This window comes from Solea senegalensis, linkage group LG21 (assembly GCF_019176455.1).
Source record: "Solea senegalensis isolate Sse05_10M linkage group LG21, IFAPA_SoseM_1, whole genome shotgun sequence".
Taxonomy (NCBI): domain Eukaryota; kingdom Metazoa; phylum Chordata; class Actinopteri; order Pleuronectiformes; family Soleidae; genus Solea; species Solea senegalensis.
In genome coordinates, this window is record NC_058040.1 from 7,752,194 (window position 1) to 7,779,400 (window position 27,207).

The window sequence follows — 27,207 nt, forward strand, 5'->3', positions numbered from 1 at the left end:
TTAATTCATTGTCAGAGTAATTAAGAAAATGTTGTACATGTAATTCTGACATCTGTCACCAAACATTAAATTAATGTCATTTCTGTTTTCTTTAAAGAAAATGTAAGAGTAAAGAGTGATTTCATTTCCAGTGTTTATTCATCCGTGTACACTGCAACACAAATTCTTTACACATTTCACAAAAGGAAAGAAAAAAAAACAAAAAAAAAACAGCATCCTTCGAAAAGCTTCCTGATCACCCCCCCAGTAAATTATTGGGACAATAAGTGTAAACTTGATTCAGAGTAATTCATCAACAAAGCACCAACACCCAATGATAATGAAAATAAAGCCACAGGCTGTAATGACAACACCCCCCAAAAAAAAGAAAAAAGTGAAATTGGACTATTATGACTGTCAGATGCCTAATTTTTCATTTTCACTTCGTGTGCGGTGTAAAGATCAATACTATAGCAGCCTGTCCATGAGCTGTATGTAAAAAATAATCCCTTGTTCTGTGGCACCAGGACACTCGCTCCTTCCTTCAAAAACATTGAATTTTGATCATTTAACATGAGTAAATAAAGTTTAGCCCTTTTTCAGTGTGCTATTGCATCAACACACCAATTGAATTAACAGGCCAAAAAAAACCGCACAAATTTAAACGCGCAAATCTAAACCAATGTTGCAGGGTTTTTTTTTTTTATCCTCGAATCATAATTTCATGCTCATAATGTTTGTGTGTCATCAAGACAATACAACAACAATGTCCATGTTTTAACTAACAAAACTCATGCTTTATTGCTTAGAATTCAAAGTTGTAATAAAAGAGGGGTTTTTCTCTACAAATACTTACAAGTGTCTTTTTTTTTTTTTTTTTAGTAAGCTACAGTTGGCCATTTATTTAATCTCCTTAACATTTATTCAACATGTTAAAGAAAGTTTAGAGGAAAGCAAAGGACAGCAGCTCAACTAGTGCAAAAACAAATAAAAAGGAAACATTACTGTACTTTCTTTTCAGTAAAATGATCACGGTAGTTCCATTTTACACAAAAGGTAACACAAACTGATCGACGCAGCCAATGAAAACCACCGTTATATACCAGTACATAAAGTGAGGGATCTGAAATTATTCCCTTTTTTTTGGTTGTTGCAAGACACGTCTGTGGTCAAAGGATGGATTCAAAGTCTTTTTTCAATTCTGTCTTAAAAGAATACCAACATATGTACACCCAGAGGGTTATTAGCCGCCGTAATTGTCCTCTTTCACCGCTTGTACCGACTGCAAAGACACGTTTTCCTTAAGCTTCATTTATACGACAAAAACCACAGTCAATTTTCCTTTTTTTAAAGCATGTCTTTAGTGTAGCAAGATGTAGAGATATAGAGTTAGATGTTGTTACCAATATGGCTCCAATATGAAATAATATCCCGCTTAGTTTGTTACACTAACACTGCTAAAGTCTCAGATGTTCAGGGCGTGACGTCGGGATGCGATTTTCCACAGAGGATTGTGAGAACTCTTCAGAGTCAGCGTGAACAGGAGGAGAATCACTGGAGACCAATTTGTTCCAATTTGTTCATGAATAAAGGGCAGAAAGAGCAAACTGTAACAGGACGACAAGGATTTAAAAACAAGTCACTCTTTTCAGCTCTTACAGCGAGAAAGAGGCTGCGGACCTGAACTGCAGCCGTCAACCGTAATAATACCAACATAATAATAATATTAATAATACCAACATCAGCAACATGAATCACTGCTTTATCACGCCTCAGGAAGTCTGACACAAAACAAGAATGGAGAACTTATTTCTTCCTAAAACAAAAACAATGACCTAAAATTAAAAGAGCCTTCCTGCTCCGTTGTCATCTCATGGATTGGATTTCAATATGTCTCAATAATTTGCAAAATAAATAATGCAAATAATGTATTTTGTCTCAAGAACAAACTAAGTGGGTTTTTTTGTGTTTTTTTTAAACGTGTAAGAAATGTGTTTCTGACAACAGTGATTGGAAAAAAACTGAAAATAGCAACGAGGAATGAGCTACAACAAATAATCTGTAAGCCGGTGTGATACGACGCTGTACTTGATTCGTCCTTACTTCATACTTAAGACCTTGTGACGCGTACATCAGTAAGAATCTCGTTATCAAGCGCTCCTTCAGATTGAAATAGTGGAAATGCTTTAAAACTATAAAGTGATAAAAATGATTTAAGTGCCTTTAGTTTACAATTAGGTTGTGTGAGTACGGCCTTTAGTCAAAGGTATGGTCACAACGTTGAGATGTCAGTGCTGGCACCACCAACCACCACCACCCTTGAATGGCACTTTTGGTTAAATCTGATGTACTTCCATTTAAATTTAGTTAAGGTCACTGTTGAATAAAGCCCTGATTTGACAATATTACCACGACATCAGCTCAGAGAAGAACACAGAGGCACATTTAACCTACAGAGGGAGACATGAGATGTGTGGATTACAACAAAGTGCCAGACACAGAGAGAGAGAGAGAGAGAGAGAGAGAAAAAATAAATAACAAGTGCAAAAGTCAGTGTGGTAATATCCTTTGCTGGTAAATACCAAAACCAGCCTTAAAAACAATCATGAGAGAACATCTGTGTCCATCTTTTGAGAAGAAGAAAAAAAACAAAAGACGAAATGAGCCTGAGGGACAGTTTCAGGTCAGTATGATGGTCAAGCACAGGCAGGGAGAAGCAGCATGAAGGCTTTGCAGGTGTCCAGCAGGGGGAGCAGTTTGTTGGTCACTTTACCTTTTGGCTGTCCAGCCTCAGCCAGTGGACTCCCTGTCTCGTGTAGCGGACCATGGCATTCATGGTCGACGTGAGACTCAGCGGGCCCAGAACTGTGTCCAGCACTGACAGCATACCTGAGACCACACGATAAAAGTCTTAATACAACATACACATCAATACAGTTTATGTTTTTTTTTTTTATTAAAACATAAACATATGTAGCACTTATGTACTTGATAATAATCCAAAACTCTAAGTTGAGGCTGTGCCAACTCAAACATTTAAGGTGATCCATGCAAGTGTCTTCTTAAAATATAATAAAACATTCAGTGGTCAATGCTACACATCCAAAAGCAGAGGTTTCAACATCCAACACACTTTTCTATCCGTTCTTACCGCTGCCTTTGTGCACCAGCGCCTCCGCCTGCTCCCACATGTCATGAGCGCTCAAGAACAACATGGTGATGTTGACATAGGAGAATGCCACCTGTTCAATGGCCTGTGGAACGACCACTGTGCTGCTGACAGGACCAACAACCAGCCCACTACCACTGTGGTTGGAGCCTGGACCTGAGCTGCTGGTCATGTTGGCTGGAGACGGTGAGTCAGGCATCGGGGACGGCGTTACTGCGGCTCTATGATGGCGGTGCAGACGGGTGGATTAGAGAGAGACGGCTATAAGATGTCTTCATGCAGTGAATGCAACAGAAACAGACTTACTTTGCTGTGCTGACGGGAGCATCGTGTGGTGCTTGAGATGAATTCTGAAAGAAAAGTGACCTCAGTACAACTACTATCACGTGTGTAACAACATAACAGTCACACTGGCATCAGAAAGCATATGTTAATACTTACAGAGAAATGATCAGTGAGAGTCTTTGAATACTTTAAAGCAGTTTTGTGTTTGTGGCGAAACATGGCCATCTGCAGGAGAGACTGGCACTTCAAACTACGAGAGACAAAAGTATAGTATGTCATTAAATGATGTACAAATCACACGACTCACAAAGAAAAACAAAACATACTGATGAACAAGTCTGTCAGCCACATGTTCAATTTAACTATCCCAAACGCGTTTGTTGTGCATACAACTTTTCCATGTCCATGTTCAGTTTCCAGTACCTCAAAGCTGTGGTTCCTTTTTTTTTTTTTAATCACAAAAGAGAGGTGAGGTCCAGGCAGCCTCAGTCAGTTTGCTATATTGTTGTGAAATAAATGTACTCAGTATTTCAAGCATTCTCAAGGACTATCAAACATTCAAGCACTTCCAAACCTAAAATTCAAGTATTTTCAAGGATTTCAAACCCCAAACTATGATTTTGTTAATGAGACGTTACTTTTCTGTATTTGTGACATATTCATACACGAGCCGTGTGAGCAGTGTCCAAACATAAAATGTTTTCAAATGTGGTGGGAAAAAAAACAAACAAACCCTAAATCCAATCGGTCAACAACTGAAGTAATTAATGTATGTTTGAGAAAACACACTTTATTTAACTCTATATCCTGACCATGCTATTCTGATACTTTCATACACTAACAAGCATATTTAACCTGTCGTACAGAACATACGACAGCTTTCATGATGATCTCCTGATAACCTCTACTTCAATCTCTCTGTAACATTAGGGACATTAAATGTGCACGGCCCAATTACTATTTTACACAAGAGCTAATAACAGATGGTTAATAGTCTAAAATAGGGTGAAATGCTAATGGCACCTCAATGGACATTCTGGTCTGTAGAGAAACCAGCATCATCTGCATCTTACCATAAAACTATAAAGTCCTTTTCTGAGGGTGTAGTCGATGGATCCACTGAGTTTCTAAGTTTCAGCACAAACCTGTGAGAGTAAAAAAAAAAAAAATGTTGCAGTAAAAAACCCATGAAAATCTGTTATAGTTCATTAAGGAACTCCTGTGAGTTTGCACATTCATTAGACAACGTAAATAATGACGAAAGTGTGGATTCTTACTTGAGGAGATCGACTGTCTCGGCAAACATGGTGTACGAGGACATTGATATCTGGGGATCCTTTTCCATGGCGATGCCACTCTCGACAAAGAACATGGCTGCATCCAGATAGTTGAAGGCTTTGCTGAGCTTATCAGACTGCGGAGCGGGAGCATCAAACAAAACACACGGGATGCTATTTAATTGAAGGCCTGTTTAGATCGCGGGATATTTTGGATAATGCATTCGTAACTGACAATTATACAATTATAACGAGAAATGTACCTCTGCATCTGCTCTGTGCTTCAGTCTTTTGGCCTCCTTTATGTAATGCTTCACTGGATGGTGCCTACAAGACAAAACAGCAGAATGCAAACTGTAAATGCACGTACACGGTTCTAAATAAAAAACAGTTCTTCAAGTCAGTTCTTGAAAAAGCACGACTTGTGTGGCTATATATATATATATATATATATATATATACACACACATATATATATATATATATATATGTATATACACACATATATGTATATATATATTTAAAAATGTCCTTTCAATAGCCCAGCTCCTGTTACCTGTCCTCAAACCTGAGCATGGGCCTGTTGATCAATACGTCCTTGTTGGATTGAGAAGATGATGACGGAATGTCGAGGCAGCTCTTTGGAGGCTTCTGAAAGAAGTGCATAAACAGAAACTTGTTTTTCACAAGCAATGGTCCCTAAAAATGCGCTACATGACATTGGTCATTCTGGAGTTCTTTGGTTCACCAAATACATTTGCATAATTTCTTTCCAGCCTTTTATTAAAGATGTAGTTATAGATACATAAAATGATGTTGTGAGTCATTTACAGATACCAGCAGTGACCTGATGTTCATGTCTTGACCTTTTACCTTTTCAGAGTGTGGCTGCTCTGTCTGTTTTACACTTCTCTGCTTGTGCTTGCAGGAGTCCTTGCTCTTCACTTTCTTCTTACAGGAGTCCTGTGTCTCGGAAGAGCAGCGTTTGTTTAACTTTGATTCTTTTGCTGTTTCTTTGACTGGCAGAGACACTGGGTTCTTTTTTGCCTTCTTTTTCTCCTGCTCCTTTTCTGGATTGCTGGAACGTCTGCAGACAAGATCAGAGAGCTTGTATACCCGGAATACACTGGTTTGTAAATACAGTACATATTATTGGTCGTCTCTGGTTACAGGGACTTACTCCGCTTTGACTAAAACATGAGCCGATGAGGTATTGTTGTTTTCCAGTCGCCGTTTCTTCCTGGGAGTTTTTTTGTCCACCTCAACCTAGAAGATAAACACACGTAACAATAATAACAAAGGACTTTGATAATGTAACCAAATGCTGCCCTGGACTGTCAGATTTCTTACATTTGAAGCTTTGCTTTTTTTGCAAGGTTTATGTGTCATAGAAGCACCACTGCCGGCTCTTTCATCTGGCTCTATAACCAGTGCTGATCTCTTTGCATTGCTGGACGTCTCCTGACGGGTGCCTGATGTCTGAGGGACCCTTGAGAGCAGACTTAAATCAATCTTCACCAGCAAAGATTGAGGAGCCTTGAGGAGAACCTGAGGACCTTTGACCTTTTTGATCTCTGAGCGCTTGTGGGTTGTTTTGTGAGGTTTCTTGGAGGCCCCCTGGCAGGTGGTCTCTGCTTTGGGTTTGCTACTACTGATTTTCACTGGCTGGTCAGAAGACAAGTGGACAGGCTGAGCAGGACTCTTGGTGGGGCAGGAGCAGGGGTTAGGATATTGCACACCACAAGACGGACAGTGACTGGCGAGGCTGAGTTTGTCATCAGGCTCTAATTTAACCTTCCGCTTGTCAAGAACTGTGTGTTTGGAAGCTCTTTTACTTTCTTTTTTAGTGTCACTGTCCTTGCTTTTCTTGCAGTGCTTTGTTTTCGTCTTGACTTTGGGCCTATGAGTGAAACACAGGTCTTTGTTTCTTGTGACAACAGTTTCCTCACATTTAACACCAAAGTCTGCTTCACTGGGATCTGTGTAGCCTTCCTTTGCTGGTTTTGATGCCTGTGTCTTGCGTGACACTTTCCTGATGTTAGGAGAAGGGAGTTTTTGGCTACTCTGCTGGTAACAGTTGTCCTGGTGGCTTTCTCTGCACTGCTGCAGTTTGTCTGTGTTGTCACTGGGCTCTTTTTGGCGAGTAGGAAGCTGAAGCTTGGACTCCCTGCAGGAGTCCACACTGGAGTGCTTGGGGTTGGGCACAAGCCGTTTGTTCTCAGAGACCTGGGTGTTGCCTTGACTTTCAGTGCTCGAGTTCGGCTGGTTGGACCTGATCCAGTTCCCCAACTGCCAGTCACCATGGCTTACTGCTGGAGCATCAGGCTATGAAAAAAACAAACATTGCAATTAAAGAGCTAAAGGACCTCATGATCTTTGATGATTATGGAAAAAAAAAAATATACAAATGGATAAACAGCAAATTACCTCAGTTTTTACTGAGCTGCTGTCTGGAGGTCCATGTGGCTCCCCTGTGGTGCCTTCACTGTCCGACTCTGATCTTGAGCTACTCTCGGAGTCGCTGGAGCTGGCGGATTCTACCCCACTGGAATGTGCCGCTTCAAATGAGCTACAATACAGAAAACCACAAAACCACTCATTATAGATAACTTAACATTTCTGCCTGCATGCTGCATGCCCAGGATTTGCTGGAAAACCATATTTGCCAAGTGCTATATACAAAAGAATAAGTGAGAGTAATGTTGGTGGGTTTTTTTTATATGACCATTAAAAAATATTTTAATATTTGACATTTTCCATTGTCCAATTGTGTTAGTAAAACACAGGTTATTATAAATACTTGGTTGAGATATGCACAATATCAGCAGTGTCTGCAACTCAAAGTTCAGTTGCTTATCTAGTGTCCTGTTGTGAATTTACAGCAAACAAAATGGCTTTCAGAAGAGCCGAGTCACTTACGTTGAGCTCTTCTGGTTGAGCTGGGATGGATCTGTAGGAAGAGGAGACACAGAGGTGAATACAGACAACAAGCAAACAGAGAACTGAAACCACCAAAGTGCATGTCACTCAAATCTCACGTGGATCAGGCACAGATACAGAAGCAAATGCTCACTGTAGTAGAAGACAATGAAAACAATGTACAAGAGCATCACAAGCAAATATTATGCTACTGTTGCTGCACTTTCTTCTAGTCTTTCTTGTCTTGAATCAATATGAGAACACGTGTACAGCAGTGAATTTACAGTCTTTGATCTGTAAAGACATAAACACATTTTTGTTCAGACTGTCCGTAACTCTATCCCTGCTGTGTGCTTTACATTGAGCTACAAAAGGTTGATTTTGTCCAACATGTTCACACACCATTTTTTAGTGTTATGTTTTATTTAGCTGATGCAACAACAGAAACTTTGGCAAGATTTGCCAAACAAAAACACCTGGTTAAGAAGACAGTCTCATTTGATATGAACTAAATTTAGTCACTGGAAGGTAAAAGTATAGAATTGACTGACTGTTAAACTGGACTTCCTGTGACCTCTGAATAAACAAAACACAAGATTTGAAGAGCAACTTTTTTTTCTGGCCAACAAGTATTGTTATATATACACTGTATACACTATATTATACACTGTTTATACTGGTAATTTTTATTCTGGCAGGTAGTTTGAAAGCTGGCTGTCATTCGTTATTTTGACTAATTTCTAGAATAATTAAGATAACGTCAGAACAAGAGAATGAGTTCTATCAGACAGTGGTGGATTGAAAGAAGTGACCAAAGCCAGACGCAATAAAAGTCAAACAGAAAAGAGCAGTGAGGGTTCAGTCTTCCTCCTTGCTGAATGCTGTCTCTTTCTCTGAGGTTAATTTGAGATAAAATTGCAGGGTTATTTATTCTCCTCTGGCATTTTGTGGTCAGTTCATAGAATAGGGCACACTGGTTGAGCAAGTTTCCATGGAAACATACATTTGAGGAAGAGCGATGCACAGGACAAAGCAGATCATAAAGAAATTGCTCTACCATGAATATTAAAAGAGGATATTTATGTCACACCAACTTTCAGAAATCAGTCAAACCTATCACTTTTTGAGAGTTTCATGATGACAGATTAATCTGCCCAAAAACATCTACATCTATGTTCATATCCAGTGTACAGTTTCCCTAGTCTTTTTCTTTTAATTTTGTTTCTATTCATCATGTTTGTCCTTGTTTTCCCACTGGTTTGTACTTTTCTTCCCTCATTACTCACTTTGTGATGGACATGATGAGACATGCTCTGCTTCCTGTGAGGAGAGAAAAACAAACAAAAAACAAGCGTCACACGTTTGCCGATTTGGATTTGCAACTACATTACTCATTAAACCAGTGTGCTGTTCACAGTTGGTATTGCAAGAACATTAATCTAAAATTTATAAATCTTTCTAATTACTGCCTGTTAATTATGTATTGATATGTGCATTGGATCATTTCTGTGATTTTGTTTTAACCAGGATTTCTCCACCATGAAGTTAAGATTTTTAACTTTGAGGTTAGAAAGTAGATGCCAGTATGTAAATATCATCGGATTACAAAGACAATTCAAATTCATGCAGAACACTTCCTGAGCAGATGACCTGTTGATGCGATGTTGACACTAGAGTAAGGTTCACCGAGGGACCACCATGGAAAAGGTCACTGAGAACCATGTGCAGGCTCAGTATATCATCTAAGAAGGGGGTAGACCACTGTAATGCTTCAAACATCAGTAAGTAATTACTTTAATTTTGTTTCATTAGGATTTTTTTCTTTGACCTTCAACTGACCCCAATCATGTAGTCGAGGAGGATTAGTGCAACAAAGAACCCTCCTCCAATGTACATGTGGGTAATAAGCACAAAAGAGATTTAGATTTCAGTCATTCTTAATACTTCTGCTCTTACCTTGGCTGAAAACAGGGACTTGGATGGCTCTTCTATGCTTGGTGTGTGTATAGCCGTCAGGAGAGGAGGCCATGCATGAGTCATTTCCTGTGAAAGGTAATAAAGAAAGTGTGACACATGTTTAAGAGTCTACAAGCACTGGCCAACTACAGACATGGACAAATGTGTAGTGTACGAAAACAATGTTTGATTCTTCCTTTAAATGTTAAAGTCGGACTTCACTTTGCTTAAAAAATTATGTTGAAAAGCTGTAGAGAACATTCTTCCGCATCGTCACATCAGCTCACACACATTGTGGAACAAGGAGGGTGCTTGCTTATGTTTCAAGGCTGCTTTGCTGTATTTGGCATGGAGTGCTTTGAATCTGTGCAGGACACAATAAAAATCTCAAGACTATCGAGGTATGCGGGAGGAAAAATACTGCCCAGTGTAAGAAAGCGCAATCTCAGTGACAGCTCATGGTTCCTCAAATAGTATAATGACCCAAAACACACACAAAAGGCACCCAACAAGCCCTCATTAACACTGGATGATTTTGGAAGGATCCTCTCATCAGTCCTGATGTTAATCCTGTTGAACATCTATGGAAAGGTGAGAAGGAGAAGGCACCCTCCAAACCTGAGGCAGCAAGAGCGGTTTGCTCAGGAAGAGCGGACCAAACTACTTCTTGCCAGATGCAAATGTCTCAATGGGAGTTACAGAGGTCGCTTTTATAACTGTTGGCAGAAATCACTGCCAACAGTTATAAAATAAACTATGAAGTCCACACCATTTACATTTGTTTTATTATTTAGAATATTTACTTGGAAAAATCCAAGCCAAATTTGTGATTTAAAAATAGGACTTGTAATTGACAATTACTTTTGTAATTCCTTCATTATAGGTTCAGAGACTGCATGTGTTCATGGTGCATATAGTGTACATAAATGTACCCAGAAGCAGCCATATGAGAACCTCATATTTAGCATTTAAATGAACACTTTTAATATTGGTCACTATATATTTTTTAACCTTTTCCTACTTTTATTAGAATGTTTTTTATGTATATGCATTTATTTCCCCTTCAGATGTTTTTGTATGATTCATTATCTGTGCACTAGTAATATTTGGCCGGCAAAATATGAGTAAATACACCATAACAGAGGATACAGATAATAGGGCAAACAAATAAAGGCACCTATGCATTTAAATCTAACTTGGGTGGGCTACGTATACAGTAAGTAATTATACAGTCGTGTCAAAAAAATAGTTTTAACTACTGGACCTACCCGCAAGATGTCCTCAACACACAGCGCTTCATTTGCCCTCGTCTGTAAAAAGCAAAGGAATAATTAAGTTTTTGAAATCACTAAGAAAACCCATATGCACCTTTAAAACATACTTGAAAATGACTTGTATCCCAAAAACTGTCCTTTAGCTTAGCGCCTGCCATATGGCTAATCATCTCTGGGTAAAATTTGCAGGGAACATATAACAGTAAAACCAGATTAGCATCATCTGTTCAGCTGACTTGTGTTTTTCTGGCAAATTAAAATGATTGCGTTTCACTTTGATGTTAAAGGCTTGAAAGCAGTGGAAAAAAAGCCCAAAGACGTGGATTAACGTACAACAACCTTAATAAAATGTAAAAGACAAAACATTAGAAACATCTGTGGCTATAACGCAGTCATACACACTACATGTCTAACTGCAGTGGACATGGAGTGCAATACTACATATCAGGCAGAAACTAAGGACAATCCCCAACATCAGATAAACAGTGTGTGAGTGAAAGAGTCAACAGTGATTTCAGCATTTCAGTTTGTTTTCAGACCTTTCTTTCAGTTTTTCCTTCAGAATCAACAATGTTTGAGATAAGGTCAGAGTGAATGGGCCCCCAGAGTAGTTATGTAAGTTGGTGACAAAGCTCGTTTATTGTTCTGCTGAGGCCAGAGGTGAAAGAATTGGAAGCAGCTGAGGTCACATACACTCGCACACAAACATAAATGGCGAACACCTCGCGTCTCGCACGATGCAATGAGCATGAGTAAATCATAAGACTGCGTGTTCAAAAATGCACGAAAGGAAATGTCATAATAACAGGAAACAACGCACTGATATCAGAGCACATAACACATTCTGCCCAATGTCACTCAACATTTTCCCTAATCACTATAGCCCAACTTTGAGCTAAATGTCTGAATTGATATTGTCTCTACTGTGTTTGCACAAGGAAGTCTGCTCTCTGACCCATGACACCTTTACATCGACCAGTAACAACACAATACTTCTCCCTGTTATGCACTGTCTCCCCAAAATAAGTTCCAACACACTGTATGACCTGGTGCAGATGTGGACTTGAACTCAGGAGTGTAGAGTCGGTGAGCATTAGAAGAGTGACTCACTGCTTAGCTATCCTGCACTGGATTAGTCCCAGCAGTGAAAACAACAGCACATTCAACCCTGCCGTCCTGCTGCAGGAGGGTTAGGGGGAGGTGCAGAGAGCTGCAGGTGCAAGGGTTGCATGTGTGCGCATGTGAGTGTGTGTTTACATTTGACCAGATGAACAAAGCTGAATTGGAGTTTAGCCAAATTCTCTGAACCCAACAATCCAAGGTTTTTTTTGTTTTTTTGTTTTAAAATGCTTGAATGCTCAAGCAGAAACATCAAAACGTTGATATTTCTGAGAACATTCTGAGCTCAGCAAAAACACAAGGACATCATCTTCAAATCCTAGACATGAGTGCTGAGAAATAAACACAAGGACTTCCCTTGTCCTATCACCTCCTCCACAGTCCCTGAAAGCACCACACAAGACGTTCACTAGTACATTATGCATCGCCACCAAGTGCAGTACACCACAATATGCATTTTACTGAATAGCTAAGTTTACAGTGAAATCATATTATTCAAAAAGAATAAATATTCACATATAACGTGCAGAAAATGATACATATGACAATTCAAATGTACACTTACATTTGAAATCTTATGCATGACTTTAAAGAGCTTCCATTCAACATATAGGATTGAAGCGACTTTCCTTGATTTGAGATCAATAAAATCAAATCTAAGGTAGATAAATTAGTTTATCAAGACGAAACATAGGAACCACCATCAAAGCTTGCAGAATATGCCTAGGTGTTCGAAATACAACCCACTTTTAAAACATTTTATTCTCAAATCATCTGTGGCTATTGTTGTTTAATTTTACACTCATTTTTATAGTTTTAAAGCACATGATATACTGCTACTGGTATGAGGATTAAGATGATACACTCACCTCCAGTAATTGTGGCAATATCTTCTTTTTTCCCAGGTTAGATTTGGAGATTGACTCTGGTAGTGGTACATATGGCTCTGGTGAAGGCTTCAGTTCAGGTGAATCACTGACCACCTGATCTTGCCCATCCATTGGCCGCACATAGGCTGTTGGCTTCTGGGTCATGACTACGCTGGGCTGTTTAGACGGCAGGAGTGGAGGAAAGGTCTGGGAGGGCAAAGTGCTAGCCTTGGTGGTTAGAGTCACAGGCACATCTTTAGGAGACAGCTTAATGTTCACTGTGGAAACATCCATGGTGCTGGTAGACTCCGAGAGGTGATCCGTGGACTCCTGATGCTTATCAAAGGTGTCCTTAGTGTCCAAGTTATTGTCATTATGGTAACTGGAATGTAGGAACGGCTGGAGCTTATCATCAGGAGACTGAGCAGATGTCTCCTGAGTAAGGCTGACACGCTCACTGACATCTGAGAGGGCTTCATTCTTCTTTTGTTGATGCGCTGGGTTTCCAGACTGCCTGCCCTCACTCTGAGTCAAGGAAATATTGGACAGAGTGGATGAATGTCCATGTTGGTTCGGAGAAGAGGCAGCAGACATCATTGTGGGCTGAGAGGAGAAACTGCTCCTTGAGGGTTTTCTCTGATCGATGTAATGGATGTGGTTGTGGAATGGAGCATCTGCTGATTTATCTATACTTGGCTGACCCTGATCAGACTGTGAGATGGTTACAAAACTAGGAATGGGTAAAGGCTCGATGGTGAGGGGACATGAATAGTTCACATCTTCATAACTGCCAAGCATCCTCTGGATTCGATTGGAAAGTTCATCCCCTTTGTTTGTCTACAAAAAGACGGGGTAAACATTAAGATAAAATAATGTCTCACCTATCTGACAACCATTTGTCTGATTGTAATATTGTTTTATATAGTGTTTTTATACTATCTAATTATGAGCACCAAAACTTTCTTCCCCCTTCATGTTTACAGTTCTATTGACATTTTCTGAATTGGAACTCTGTAAATGTACAATCACAAAACTAAAAAAAAACTTTAAATTGTTCCTTACATATTGTACTAAAATGCAGAAATGTATAACTTTTCAGGTCCAAAAAAAATGTATTTACCTTGTATGGTTGCCCAAACAGTGGCACGTTCTCAGGGTTGAGTTCTTTGGCTTGGTTGGAGTCTTGGTTCCTCTGTTCCCATGCTCGGAGGCGAAGAAGGTTTCTTTCTTCATTGTATACACTGTACAACATTACAAAGAAAAAAACTCCTTTAATTATACCTGCATTTGCAATTTATCATTTCAATTTAATCCATACAACCTCGAGTTATATCCTGGAGGTGATGATTCAGTAGGTGCCAAAAATATTAAAATAGAAACCTGATCATTTTCTTAAGATAAAAAAAAAAACACAAAACACGGCAGTGCTCTGTGGCTAAGATCACAGTGCAGCCTGAATATTTTTTAGATTTTTACACACCTATAACCCTAACCCAGAATGATGAAAGTGAATGATCCTCACAATAAAATCAGTCTCCACTGAAGACTGCCAAAACTTTAAAGAGAGCAAATAAGTAGACACACCTCTTGACTTGAGGGGCAGAGCAGCAGAGTCTAATGGGAAAAGAAGGTGTCCATCATATCTACACTCAAGTGCAATTACACTTACAGATGCCATGAGGATTGACTGCAACATCTGTTCTCTCTACTCCCTAAAGATGCCAAGCACCCAAACATGCATCAAATGGATAATTATGATCACTTGTACTGATATGATGCCAAAAAGGTAAAAAAATAAATAAAATAGTTTACTCTAGTAAATTATATTGTGGAACATCAGACATCATAGGCTCAGGGCTGTGTTTCATACTTTAAATATACTAAACTGAACTCAACACTTCATTTTGGCAGAAAAATAGAAAAACATTTCTACTAAGTGTTGATCATGTTCACCGGCTGCAACCCCAATGGGATGCTTCCATGGCAACAAGTCTAGCAAATGCAGATTTGGGACCAAGCCAAACAGATGGGTACTCACTCATTATAGTAGCAGAGAGACTGGACAAACTACTAGGATATCATAAGGTCACAGATCCTTGATAATACCTTCGAGTTAAGTAGCTTACTGCATCAGCATTAACCTCACAGGCAAGTCCTCCAAAACAAACACAAAAAGGTTGGGTTGATGACGATAAGATGCAAAAGAACACAGAAAAATCAGAATTTAGAAATTGGGAGAAACAACACCCGAGATCAACAGTGGTTCAGGATTTCGGCTATTATTTAACTGCCCCCAATCAGGATTTTAATTTAATAATTAACAACATATATATAACCTATAATTGTTGTACAATAAGTTAGATCTACAGAACAATTAGTTAGATCACGACACGTTAACTGTTGGGAGCTGTTGTTATATCTGCACAACAAATTATTACTGTATTTGCTGCATTAGGCCATCATAACATTTTCATACCACAAAATGTAATTTAATGCATTTTTAATGCTCAAAACAAAAAGGAGGTCAATGACTTTATTGACCATCTCAGCTATTAAGAGCAACACAGTTTGCCATGTCACTGACTGAAACTCCACAATAACATATTAACCTGCCTCCTGCAAAATTCACTGTAGAAACATTAGTTTCTATGTTGATATAATGAACCAAACAAAATCGAGCAGAGGGGAAATAGAAAAAGTAGAAAAAAAAGTATTCCTGCATGTTTGCCAGGTGTTTAATGTCCAGAAAAGTATTTTCAAGAAACAAAAACAACACTTGTTACACAGTGAAATTCGAAGCTGCAAGAGGAACTGCAGAATCTGAGGACGCAGAGCAGAGCATTGACCCAATCAGAAGCACATCCATCCATAACATGCTTTACACATTTGGCATTCAAATTTAAAGAAGCCTCAACAGATGAAAAGAAGCCACAGGAAACTCAAGTTCAAGAATCTGCTGTTAGCAAAATACATTTTGTGTCAAATGCACTAATTCAATAACAAGAAACTGAGATCTTTAAAGGATATTGTTCTTCAAAGCAATCCAACAAACAAAAGCCACACAGTGTAGAAAATGCAAAGAAAGAGGAGAGCAGCAGAAAGAAGGTGAGGTAATGATTATGTAGACAATGAAAAGAGTTTTGAGGCCCACGGCAGACAGAGAAATAAAATGTGACAGATTGTGCCTTCATTTGGTGCCAACTATTTTCTATTCAACCTGCTGTAACAGTGATTTTAGTGTTTTTCATTAAAAGGCAGAGATAACTCTACTTTTTTATGAGTAAAAATAGCACCCATTGGTCAAATTTGTGGACAGGTTACCACATGGTGTTCCAACAGGTCAAATTTGTGGACAGGTTACCACATGGTGTTCCAACAGGTCACCAGGTCACAAGCAACTAATAGTTTGCACACAGTGCAGGTATTTAGTTCTGCACTTGCTCATATCATGAGCAGATGGGAAATGAATATTATTAATTATTGCATTCTGAAAACAGTCATTGGCTACAACTACATTTGTAAATCATAATATTTGGGCTGAGACCGTATTACAATTTTGGGGTGCCAACTTGATTTGCAATTCTGATTTATTGTGATTGAAAAGAGTTGATAATTGTGATACTCTTTCCTCCTCAAACGAAAACTGAATGATGGTCAATTTACTAGAGACAATAACCCATAAATCCAAAATCAAAACTGAATGGAATAGTGGTACATAACTTATACAACAGAATATTTTCTATGTCTAACTGCCACATTCAACTGCCCCTGATAACAATAAAATAAATACAATTGGATCAGTAGAAAATAAATTGTTTTTTTAGGACACAGCACAGCTGGTAGAAATATCTCAACTAAAAAAAAAAAAAAATTATATATATTGCAATAAATTATTTTCCCTCTGCGCCTGCTATTACATAAATAAATAATTGCAGACTAACAATGAAAGATAGAGAGAAATGTGTCCTGCATTTTATGGGTAATTTGTAGGGCTGCGCAAAATATAAAAAAATGTACCATTATTGCAGTATCAATAAGCGCAATTTACATGTCGTTATATAAACAAAGACTATTTGAACTGCAATGATTGTGGTTGATTGTTCCTTGGGCTTGTGTTTTGCTTGGCCAATAACTTACCATAGAGGTGGCTAACCGTTTCTGTTTCTGTTTGTTTATTTGACCATTTTCTCACCCAAACCCTTCATACAACAACTGGGTGTGCAGATATGAGAAAAGGATTAGTTTCACAACTGCAAGGAGAAACAGTGCTGTTGGATTTAAACGATCATGCATGCATTTGTCTAGAATTTATCTTTGTTCTCAGTTATATGTTTTTTGTTTTTTTCTTTAAAGTTGCAGACAATGTTTTAAGGTAGCATTAAGGTTAAAACCATATTGTTTTACAATTTACAATGCATTTATATTTCCCCCAGGCATAGCCTAGTCACTGTATGGTTCAATGTTATTTTATTTATTTATTTTAAGGTAAAGTATACCATCTATTCGACAACAACACCACAGCATGTTTACATAATACGTTTCACACTGTTCATATTGTACATCATGTCCTATTTTTAAGTTACTCAATTTTGTTTACATATTTTTTTAAATATATATATATATAATTATCGTGGGACGAATTAAAAATAATCCGATTTTTATTTTATCTTACCTTTATAACATGCAAGCAGCCCTAGTCATTTGTCATAAATATGGAGTTAAATGTAGGAAATGTCCCGAGTCCCTCTGTAGTCCAACTAAATCAAAGAAACACTGCTTCACAGAACCCAGCGTGGTTTGAAATTGACTGTGTAAAAATGTATTTACTCAGAATAGCTGATTGATTTGCTCAGAGTTGCTGGTGTAAACAGATCAGCTCATACTAAGCGCTGGTTAAAAGAGAGAGAGAAAAAAAAAACAAAAAACACACCAGCCTGCTCTTTCCAGCTGATTCCACCTCTTCCTCGCACTGCTTATCAAACCACAACACTAAAACTCACCACACCCAGACTTCCCTTTTACTTCTCTTACTTTCACAGAGTTTCAAACTATAAAATTCACTCCGAGTCGCTGTCACGCTCGTGTGCAGGCTAACCATACCTGGATAATTAATGCTAACCACGGACTGGAAAGCAGCTAGCGTCCCGCTGTTAGCAGCTAGCTGCGGCTGAGTCTGCTGCCTACCTTGGCTGAGATGCCATAGTGCGCCTGTCGCGGCAGCCAAAGTTGGCTGTCATGTGTTTCTGACAGTCCTCACGGAGCAGCTCCCCTCACTCGGTCACATTGTTGAAGCGCTGAAGATAATTACTTCATTCAAACCACTGTCAGGCCGTGGTTGTTTGATATTTGTCTGCTAACCGTGCGTGTTTGGGTCGCCTCGTCCACTCGCTGCCTTCTGCTGGATTGTTCTACTCAATTCAGCCACTCGGGGACCAAGCGCAGATTTATACGCTCAATGCAGCACAAACTTGTCAGAAAAACCTTCCAAGTCACTTCTGTCACCAGTGACAGCACGAATATGACAAACGACTCAACCAAAACCTGTCACAATCACCGTTATTTCTCCCTCGCAATAGTTCGGCCAAACTTTACAGCACTACCCCTGCGTGACAGACATGGTACAGTCATCTGTGTTTACATACTGCATGTTTCTACTGTTAGGAGTGACACCTCCTGATTAAACGCTTTGGCTGTGTCATGCTAAAAATGTTCATGCTGAGGAAAAACCTCATCACGTGAAAGAGGCATGAACAATCGAAAGCTACAGTTTAAAACAACTCAAATAACAAAAAAGCTATTAATGACATTTAAAAAAAAAAAATCCTTCCCTCTTTTACTCTGCTGTGGTCAGTTCAGTTTCTTACAGCCTGCTAATATATTAAAGTTATAATAAAAAAAACTTAACAAATAGAGACAATTTTGAAAGCATGTGAAATCAGATGAGAACAGCAATAAATGAAGGTGTCAGCAGCATAAAATGACAGAAGGCATTTGACAAACTATCATATGTTGATATAAATGGAGAATAAAATGGGTCCTAAGACCGAAACCTGTGGCACACCTTTAGTGAAGAAAAGGGGAAGAGGAACCAGTCATTTGAACACACTGCATTCAATTGGACATGCAATCAGTAAAAGTATGTTTGTATCAGTGTATAATCTATTTTAAACAAAAGAATCTGGTTTTCATAGCCTTAGAATAAACATTTCATGTGTACTTTATTCCATAACTTTTCTTTGCAAAGATTGACAGTTGAAAATCAAATTTGAATGAAAACGTGGTAGGTATGTGAAGAACCATTTCATTTAAAAAAACACTTTTGTTATTGTTATTGATTTTCACCAACAAAATTACACTTTTCTCTTTTAACTTAAAGTGGGTCCTCATAGCTGACATGGCCACTGGAGGGTAGCAGACATGCATCCGCTCATGTTCTCACCACATGACGATTTGGGCCCATGGAGCATATAAAGTGTGTGATATATCAGACTGATCCAAACCCAAAACACTCATAAATAAGTAATCACAAATATTTAATAATTGTATCTTGGCATCCAAATAAACAGTCCAAATCAAATGCATCACTTCATTGGCTGCCATGTGGCAAAGCAGACTTTAATGTTGAAAACTCACCAGAGAGAGAGGAGCAATTATCCACATTTTAATTTAAAACTGACATCTATTACAATATTTGTATTGGTTGTGCAGCATCTCACTGATTCACAACAGATGTGATGGAGCTGGCAGGGATTTGTTCTCCTTCCCAGTAATAATGGAGCAGTCACAGTTTAGGTGACTGAGTATGGTGACAAAACAGCAGCAATTCTGAGTTTTGCCTGCAGCAGACAACTGAAAAGATAATGCTTTATTATTCCCACAATGGAGATATTGAAACATTGGGAAAAACATCAGAAAATAGTTTTGTCTGGGTTTAAAACTTAAGTAGCCTACGTGTCTGTGTGCTGCTGTTCTTAGAGCACATGCTGTCGAGAAGGGTCTGTCACTGGACACTCACCCTGGCTGGTCGTTACACTAGAACCAAGCGTTAGCCACACCAACAACATCTTTCTTCATTTAGACCTGAGTAGAGACCGAAAAGACCTATGACAGCTCAAAGGAACATGACACTGTAATATTATCCCAAACATAAATGCCAATGTACAATTTGGGGGCCTAATTAAAATGGTAATACGCCATGAAACAAATTAACCCCTGCACAGTATGTAAAGCATGACTATTCAAAACCAAATACATGTAAAAGTATTTCATGCATATTCTTTTTGACAACAATCTTGACTTTGTGCATATTCTGATTTAGCTGTTTACATAGAACATGAGAAACACGGTTATTTATATCTCAGTGTAGAATCCAACTGTCTGTGGACTCATCATCAGTTATATTCTTGAACAACAAAGAATGTCCAGAGAGCTGGATAAGATGTCTACATGCTGTAAGATCCAGGTTTCTATCGGCACTGCAGTTAGCAAACCAAAGTTTCTCAAAACCTGAATAAGTCCTCATTTTATCCATTCAAAAAATAACTATATATGTAAGAGTAAATGCACAACACATAACCTAAAGATTGGCATCGATGAGACAGTGGCACATTATTACTGTATCTCTCCATTAGATGGCACTATATCCTTCCCCTTGTAGAAACAGAATAGAACACACATCAACACGTCATAGTTTAGTAAAACCAAATGAATACACCCTGACATAGGGCTGCAGTACATGTGCAAAGTAATATGACAAAAACATACATGATGTACTCTTGTAATACAGAAAGTATATAGTGGTAGTATTTCACATATAACATTACTGTATATCTCAAAGATGTATTCATGTATACTCATGTCCTCACCCTTGTTGTCACAGTGATATATTTAGTCTTGGAGCTTCGACAAAGTCAAAAAAGAAAAGAGTGTTTCTGTAGGAAAATGCCACCAAATACTTTCACTACAGAGCAAAGGGTTTAAAGTCACATAAAGCAAACCAAAAGTGATGTATGCAAAATAAAAATATTGAAGGTGGTTTACCAAGGATTTTCGTATACAGTATATATATAAACACACTTCAAAGAAAAGTTGTTGTTTTTTGTTTTTTTTTACTTCCTTTTATAGAAACCATACAAGTACATCTGCTCACGTAAGAAACAGTTGAATGAAGGCCCTTTCTATTATTTAAATGTTGTTAAATGACTCAGTCACATCTAAACCAATATCTAAACATATTCACGGATTGGCAAAACACTCTAAGCAGAACTTAAACATTTGACTGACAGATTAATGGAATGTAATGAAGTAGTTTGCTTAGGTGCTGTACTCAAGATTACTTATAATTAAGTACTGCATGTTAAAATAGTCTATACTTTTATCCCTAAACATTTGTTTCACAGCTTTAGTGACTTGATTCTTCTTGAATTATAGGTTTACAATACAAATACTGGCGTCACTTTGTGAACAACATAGTAATATTACGGTTATAATTGTGTATTGGGGGTAAAACATCTTATTTCAATGAAAATTCAAGTTGTGAAAAATTGAAATAAATTACCATTTTATAAAGCTGACATCCATCCTCCCTTATGTACCACACATGTTTTTTTTTCTTCAAGCTACTACTTTGTGATTAACACAGAAACAAGATTGTATTAGCATAATATTGTCACTCTTCAAACCTAATTAGCAAAATGTATATATACATATATATGAATATATGTATATATACATATAGTTGCTTTACATACAATCAATTACCAACACACTTTTATAAATGTCATTTTCCAATAAAAAATTAAAATATAAAAAAATGACTGGATTTTTAACAATAAATCAACATACATTCATAAAGTATTTGAAGTAATTAAAATAGATAAGCACATAATGACACAGTACTTAATACTAGTACATGTTTCTGATTATCTTGTGCTTTTATAATTTAGTAGCATCTCAATAAACTGGTTGTTGTGGGGCGTTTTTTCTCAAGTAAAAACAGATATTTTATCCACCCCCTCGTTAGTTGGACTGACTCAGACTTCTCTGCCAGAAAGTGACCATAAAGGGAGGACATTTAAGAAATGTGTCGTCCAGGACATCTTCCTGCGTGAGAACCTGGACACAGAACAATGTCCCAGAGTTCCTTGTGCTGATGGGCCCTGTCGCGTCGTAACGGAAGCCGCACTTCTCTGCGACTGTTGTCGGGCTGACGTGCTCCTGCAGTCTGGTCACAGTGGGGACAGTGGATTTGACTTCCAGCTGCTTGTGTCCAACTGCAGATGTGTCCACAGGTATCACCACATAGGCATGCTGGAAGCTCTCCCCAGTGTTGCACTTGAGCTCTGTGGACCAACAGTATTCCCCAAGGTCTCCTGGGAAGAGAGACTAGTTTTCTAAAAATGTGTCTGTGTACAGCAGATCATGATATATTATGTGTACAGATGAACTGATGAAGTAACAGACATTTTCAGTGACATTTGTTGCATGAGGGTTTTAATCATAAAAAGAAAATACAACTCTTTATTTCTCTCCCTTCAACCAAATGGAGAAAACAGCTACAGGATGTGTTTATATATTATCCAGCTGTATGCTTCTACTGAATATACTTAAATATCTTAAGAGAATTAGACCTATGATATTATAAATGATTTCATTATTGATTTATTATTGATGTTTTGGGTCCTGTAAAACACTTTTAAGTGTGTTTTAAAAGGCGCTATATAACTAAAGTGTAATTTTATTATTATAATTTGCAATCAATGGTGAATTGGCATTAAACATTTGAGCACTTTCACCCCTAATGATGTCAGTTTTAGTTCAAGCACAGCTTGACAGATTTCTTTTGGAGCAAACCCTTTTTGAGTTGAACGTGTCACACTCTGTGGCTCCTTACCTTCCGTGGAGTCAATAAGCCGTATGTTGCGATTATCCTGAAGTTGCAGTTTTCTGATGTACGTCATCCCAGTGCACTCCATTAAACAGTCTGTCATTTGTGTCACCAATGTGGTTGTCAGCTTTGGTTTCAGCAGTGTTGTTTCCTCCTCCGAACACTCGACTGCCTCTGCAGCCAGCACGAGTGTGGCCAGTACACCAAAGGACATCCACACAGAGAGATATTTTGACATGCTGATCAATATCAATAAAACATTAAACTGCTCCCAATCTTGCTGTCCTCTTGCAGAGTCGTGGTTTTACTGTGGCGTACGATCTTGCACAATTGTTAGGGCTCCACTGCACACAGGAAAAGATTTTTTAAAAGCCCACAGTGGAAATGCACACTAAGCAACTGAAAAAATTGAACGCTTCAGAAGTGCGCAGCACGTTTCTCTTCCCCTGACCAACGCCTGATTTTCTGGAGAACAGTGCCAACGTTGCTTTCTCTACTTTGCCCTCCCTCTAGACAACATTTGCTCCTCTGCCATTTCCCTCCCTCTGGACTTGTCATGTAGCTGTCTGGTGCAGTGGAAATAGCTTTAACAACAAACTCTTTAAGAATTATACTAACTTCTATTAAAAGAAATTAAACTGCGCATGAAAAACAGCAAAGGAAAAGTTGATTTCAATCATCTTTATTGAAGGAAATCAAATCATTTACATTGTACAGATGTTTAGGATGTAAATAAAGCATCAAAAGCACAATAAAGCATTTTTGTATTTGAATACAGTGTATGGATAAAAGTGTGGCGGTGTAGTAGCACTTCACTCATAAATAATAGCCGACTTGCAGAGGTGAGTTGTGAGGTAACGTGGTGAAGTGAGTGAGAGCAAATAATCGAACAACAGACAAAATGTGTGTTCAAAAAGGTCATGAGAGACATCAGATATGCATATTAAAAGAAAACAAACACTGTTTAAAATGAATATAAAAGCATGCATTACAGAATCAAACAAAATATTGTGGATCAACACATGACTGACAAACAGAATTGACACCCCTAAACTGTTAAAATATCATTCAAAATAAGTTTTTTGGGGGGATTGTGGGGTAACATCATCCTGTTTATATTTTCTGCTGGAGTGTGACCAATGGATGTTTGTGGAGATGTACAGCACAGATTTTCATTTACTCAAGAGAAGTTTAAAAACTGTATTTAGTTTAATTAGTTGTTTCATTACAAAAAAAAAAAAATGTATATACTCTTATGCAATATTGAATTCAAACTTTTTCCATGGTGGGAAAGAGTTGTTTCACGGCTCAGATGAGAGACTGGCATGTGAGAGGATTTGGCTCCGGGCAGTCTCAAATTTCTGGAGGGAACACTCCGTAACAGTTAGCAACTATAAATAGTGCTCCAAACTCATGACCTCTATTTAGCAATAAACTACCAGCATTTTCAACAATACTTTTGCTAACACTTGCTGGAGTGGGATTTAAGATTTAGTTCAATAAACAAATCTGACTTATTCCGCAAATATAGTGCATATACTGCCCCTGTATCATTCTCCCCAGTTACAACAGGAGAAACGGGGATGCAAAACTTAGTTTCCCACACTTAACTTTCAAATGTAACAAAAGAGTTTGTTGGATTTGGGAGGTGTTATCTACTCTTTCTGACATGTGTTGTTTTTGTTCATGTGCCAGGTGGCTCTCATTTGTCAGATACCAATAAAAGCAACTTTACTGTTTACTGGGCTGCTGGATGTTTCCAGGTCCATAGCCACAGCTGCGGGTGAGCTGCACGGAGGAAATGACGACCGTGCTGTATTCATCCATGTAGACGACAGGCACCATTTCCTGGGAGCTGGGCCCACAACATGGCACCTGCAGAACAACAGAGAGGGCGGGTCAGTGACACAGTATGAATTTCAGATTAGGAGTGTAAAGTTCAGTTAAGTGAAGTCAAATCTGTGTAAAGGTTAACTGATGAAGTAACAGACATTTGTTGCATGGTATATTGAGGGTTTTAATCATAAAACTCTTTATTTCTCTCCCCCTTCAACTAAATGGAGGAAACAGCTACAGGATTATGTTTCCATTTCATCCAGCTCTAAAAATCCATTCTACTAAAAATGTTCAGATATTTAAATATCTTAAGAGAATTAGACCTGTGAGGCGGCATCATGGGTGTTGGTGAAGGATGATGGGCATTGCAGAGTCATTGTTTCTGGGTTGCAGGGTGCACACTGAACCATGGTGAGGCTGGATGGATGGATCACCCAGTTGTCCCAGCCCAGATCTAGCAATCAAACAAACAAAAAGGAAGATTTTAACAAGGATTACAGTGTTTCATATATATGTGCTGGTCAGTATAGATGCAGCATGTGTACCTTTCATGAAGATCTCAGAGGTCACGGAGCAGCACGACAGGCCAGCACCATTTGCACCAGTAGGTGCTGCAACTGGAGGAGCTTGAAAAAGATGCACATGGGATTAGGTTCAGGTGGGAAAAGTGTAAGGCTCTCAAAAAATCTTTTATGAACTTTGGATTCCACATACCTGAATTGTGCTCAGCTCTTTGAGACATGGTGGCAAAAGTTCTCTGCCATTGCTCTCTGATGGCATCCAGGCCGCCAGCAGGAAGACGGGGCTCAGTCTGCAGGTTGAGTGCTTTGAGGAGACTCTTCCTGATGGACTCCAGTGACTCACCTTGGCACCTGAACATCACACGTTGAAAGATGCAAATATGATTTAAGAAACACGTGGAACTATGAGAAGTTGTGGACATGGTACAAGGAGACTTGAATCACACAGAATGTAGTTGTCTCTGCTTATAAAGAAAAAGAAAAAAACTAAACAAAAGATAAGCACAAAAGGTGTCACCAGCCTTGTGTGTGAATGCATTTGATACTGACCTGGGATAAGTCAGAGCAGATGTTGCAGGCTCTTCGTTGGACGGCTGCAGGACATATGCAACTGCAACCGAAGAGCCCAGGAGCGTAACCACGATAGTGACTACGAAGGACATGATGGATGAGCTGGATGGATATTTACCAGATGCAATGCCTCTGAATCGGACTGAACGCTGCAGTTGGTTGTATTGCGTCTGGCGGGTGGTTGGAGATGGGAGTGAAGAGGCGAGGATGCTGTATGAGGTATTGATAGACGGTGCCTGGGAACCTGGGGTTTTTATCTTCTAGTACTCTCGATTGGCCTTGAGATACTTAACATTGTTGTCTTCTTGTCCCCTGATCTGTGTGAAAGAGTGAGAGAGGGATGAACCAACAGAGGCCAGTGGACTCAAGCCAATGAGAGATGAGAAGGAGGTACATACCTTTTTTTTTTTGCCTTTCTTTATTTTCTATGAGAGATCAATCAAAACACCAGTGGAAAACTGGAAAAGCGATAAAATAAGTGCTTCCATTAAATGTGTTCTCTGCTACGACATGTTTTACTGAATTCACCATAATATAGTCTTCAATCTGATGCCTTTATATGTACAGAAATGTAAACGTCCAGTGTGTAAGAATAAGTGACATCTAATCATGAGACTACTATAAAAATATAGCAGGGCAAGATGGCGGCTCCATGAAGTAAGACCTTTGTTTAAAAAACACATAAAAGGCTTATTCTATGGCTACAGAAGTTATTGTAAACGGATTATACATTTATACAAACACTCTTACAGGTAGCACATTCAATTTCTGCCAATAAACCCACATAAATGTTCCACACAGGTCCTTTAATGTTAGAATGTGTGTTCATCTAATTAAAATTTTTTGCCACCTGCTTGCTGATAAGTAATTCATCAATTATCTCTATGTTTTCAAATATAGACTGAAAAACTATACCACACAAGCTGTCCATTTACTACATACGGGTACTCATCAGTTTCTAATAAAAATCCCTTTTCTTGACGTGACATCAAAGGCAGAACTCTCCCCTGACAAACATTACAAGGTTATTCCTGCTCTGCAGGTGATACTCATATCTAAAAGACACACAAGGAATGATAACTTCATGTCCTGAGATGCTCCCTCCTTTTGCTCAGTGAAGCCCGACATCAGTGAGAACAAAAGGTTTCCATGCAGCCCATAATATGCAGTTTATTACTGCAGTGATATATTAAATGATAATTCATCAACAGTGCTGCAGCAACACTTGACACAAGCTGATACAAGTGGATTTCTTATCAGGACACTTACAACTATGCATGTTTTCACTTAAAGGTACAGTGTGTCAAATGTATTGGTGAAGATGTTAGTGTGTTAAAACAAAAACTAAGTAGCCTCAGTTAGCACCAAAACTCAAAAAGATATTAAGTTTGTCCATCGTGGGCTGTTGTACAAACATGGTGGTCCAAAATGATGGCCTTCGTAGAGCTGATCCAGCTCCTGATATAAATATAAAAGGATCATCTGCGATAATGAAAAACAATCAGGTAACTACTTCATTTTCAATTTCTCCCAAATGAAAATAATGT

The 27,207-nt window shown here is 38.5% G+C and overlaps 2 protein-coding genes across 2 annotated transcripts; both read right to left on the reverse strand.

Annotated features, from left to right (window-relative positions):
- Window positions 1-119: 119 nt before the first annotated feature.
- aff1 (AF4/FMR2 family, member 1) lies at window positions 120-18,444 on the reverse strand. Its single transcript, XM_044011896.1, has 19 exons — window positions 18,032-18,444; window positions 13,968-14,088; window positions 12,848-13,684; window positions 10,854-10,895; window positions 9,586-9,672; window positions 8,916-8,949; window positions 7,630-7,660; window positions 7,138-7,279; window positions 6,061-7,035; window positions 5,891-5,976; window positions 5,584-5,797; window positions 5,267-5,361; window positions 4,974-5,037; window positions 4,711-4,847; window positions 4,507-4,578; window positions 3,590-3,683; window positions 3,455-3,498; window positions 3,131-3,369; window positions 120-2,868 (listed from the first exon to the last, which is right to left on the reverse strand). The coding sequence occupies exons 1-19, from the start codon at window positions 18,082-18,084 to the stop codon at window positions 2,744-2,746; spliced, it is 3,492 nt and encodes a 1,163-aa protein (XP_043867831.1). The 5' UTR covers window positions 18,085-18,444; the 3' UTR covers window positions 120-2,743.
- Window positions 18,445-23,419: 4,975 nt separating this feature from the next.
- Window positions 23,420-25,752, reverse strand: gsdf (gonadal somatic cell derived factor). Its single transcript, XM_044012718.1, has 5 exons — window positions 25,640-25,752; window positions 25,284-25,441; window positions 25,115-25,195; window positions 24,893-25,023; window positions 23,420-24,608 (listed from the first exon to the last, which is right to left on the reverse strand). Exons 1-5 carry the CDS (start codon window positions 25,750-25,752, stop codon window positions 24,465-24,467), a joined length of 627 nt encoding a protein of 208 aa, XP_043868653.1. The 3' UTR covers window positions 23,420-24,464.
- Window positions 25,753-27,207: the final 1,455 nt, after the last annotated feature.

Coding starts and splice junctions, on each gene's coding strand:
- aff1 (XM_044011896.1), bottom strand. CDS start 18,084: ATGACAGCCAACTTTGGCTGCCGCGACAGGCGCACTATGGCATCTCAG. Junction 7,280..7,629: donor CTCAACCAGAAGAGCTCAAC/GTAAGTGACTCG, acceptor TCTGTATTGTAG/CTCATTTGAAGCGGCACATT. Junction 4,848..4,973: donor AGCACAGAGCAGATGCAGAG/GTACATTTCTCG, acceptor CCCGCTCCGCAG/TCTGATAAGCTCAGCAAAGC.
- gsdf (XM_044012718.1), bottom strand. CDS start 25,752: ATGTCCTTCGTAGTCACTATCGTGGTTACGCTCCTGGGCTCTTCGGTT. Junction 25,442..25,639: donor TCTGCTCTGACTTATCCCAG/GTCAGTATCAAA, acceptor TGTGATGTTCAG/GTGCCAAGGTGAGTCACTGG. Junction 24,609..24,892: donor CCCATGATGCCGCCTCACAG/GTCTAATTCTCT, acceptor GTTGTTCTGCAG/GTGCCATGTTGTGGGCCCAG.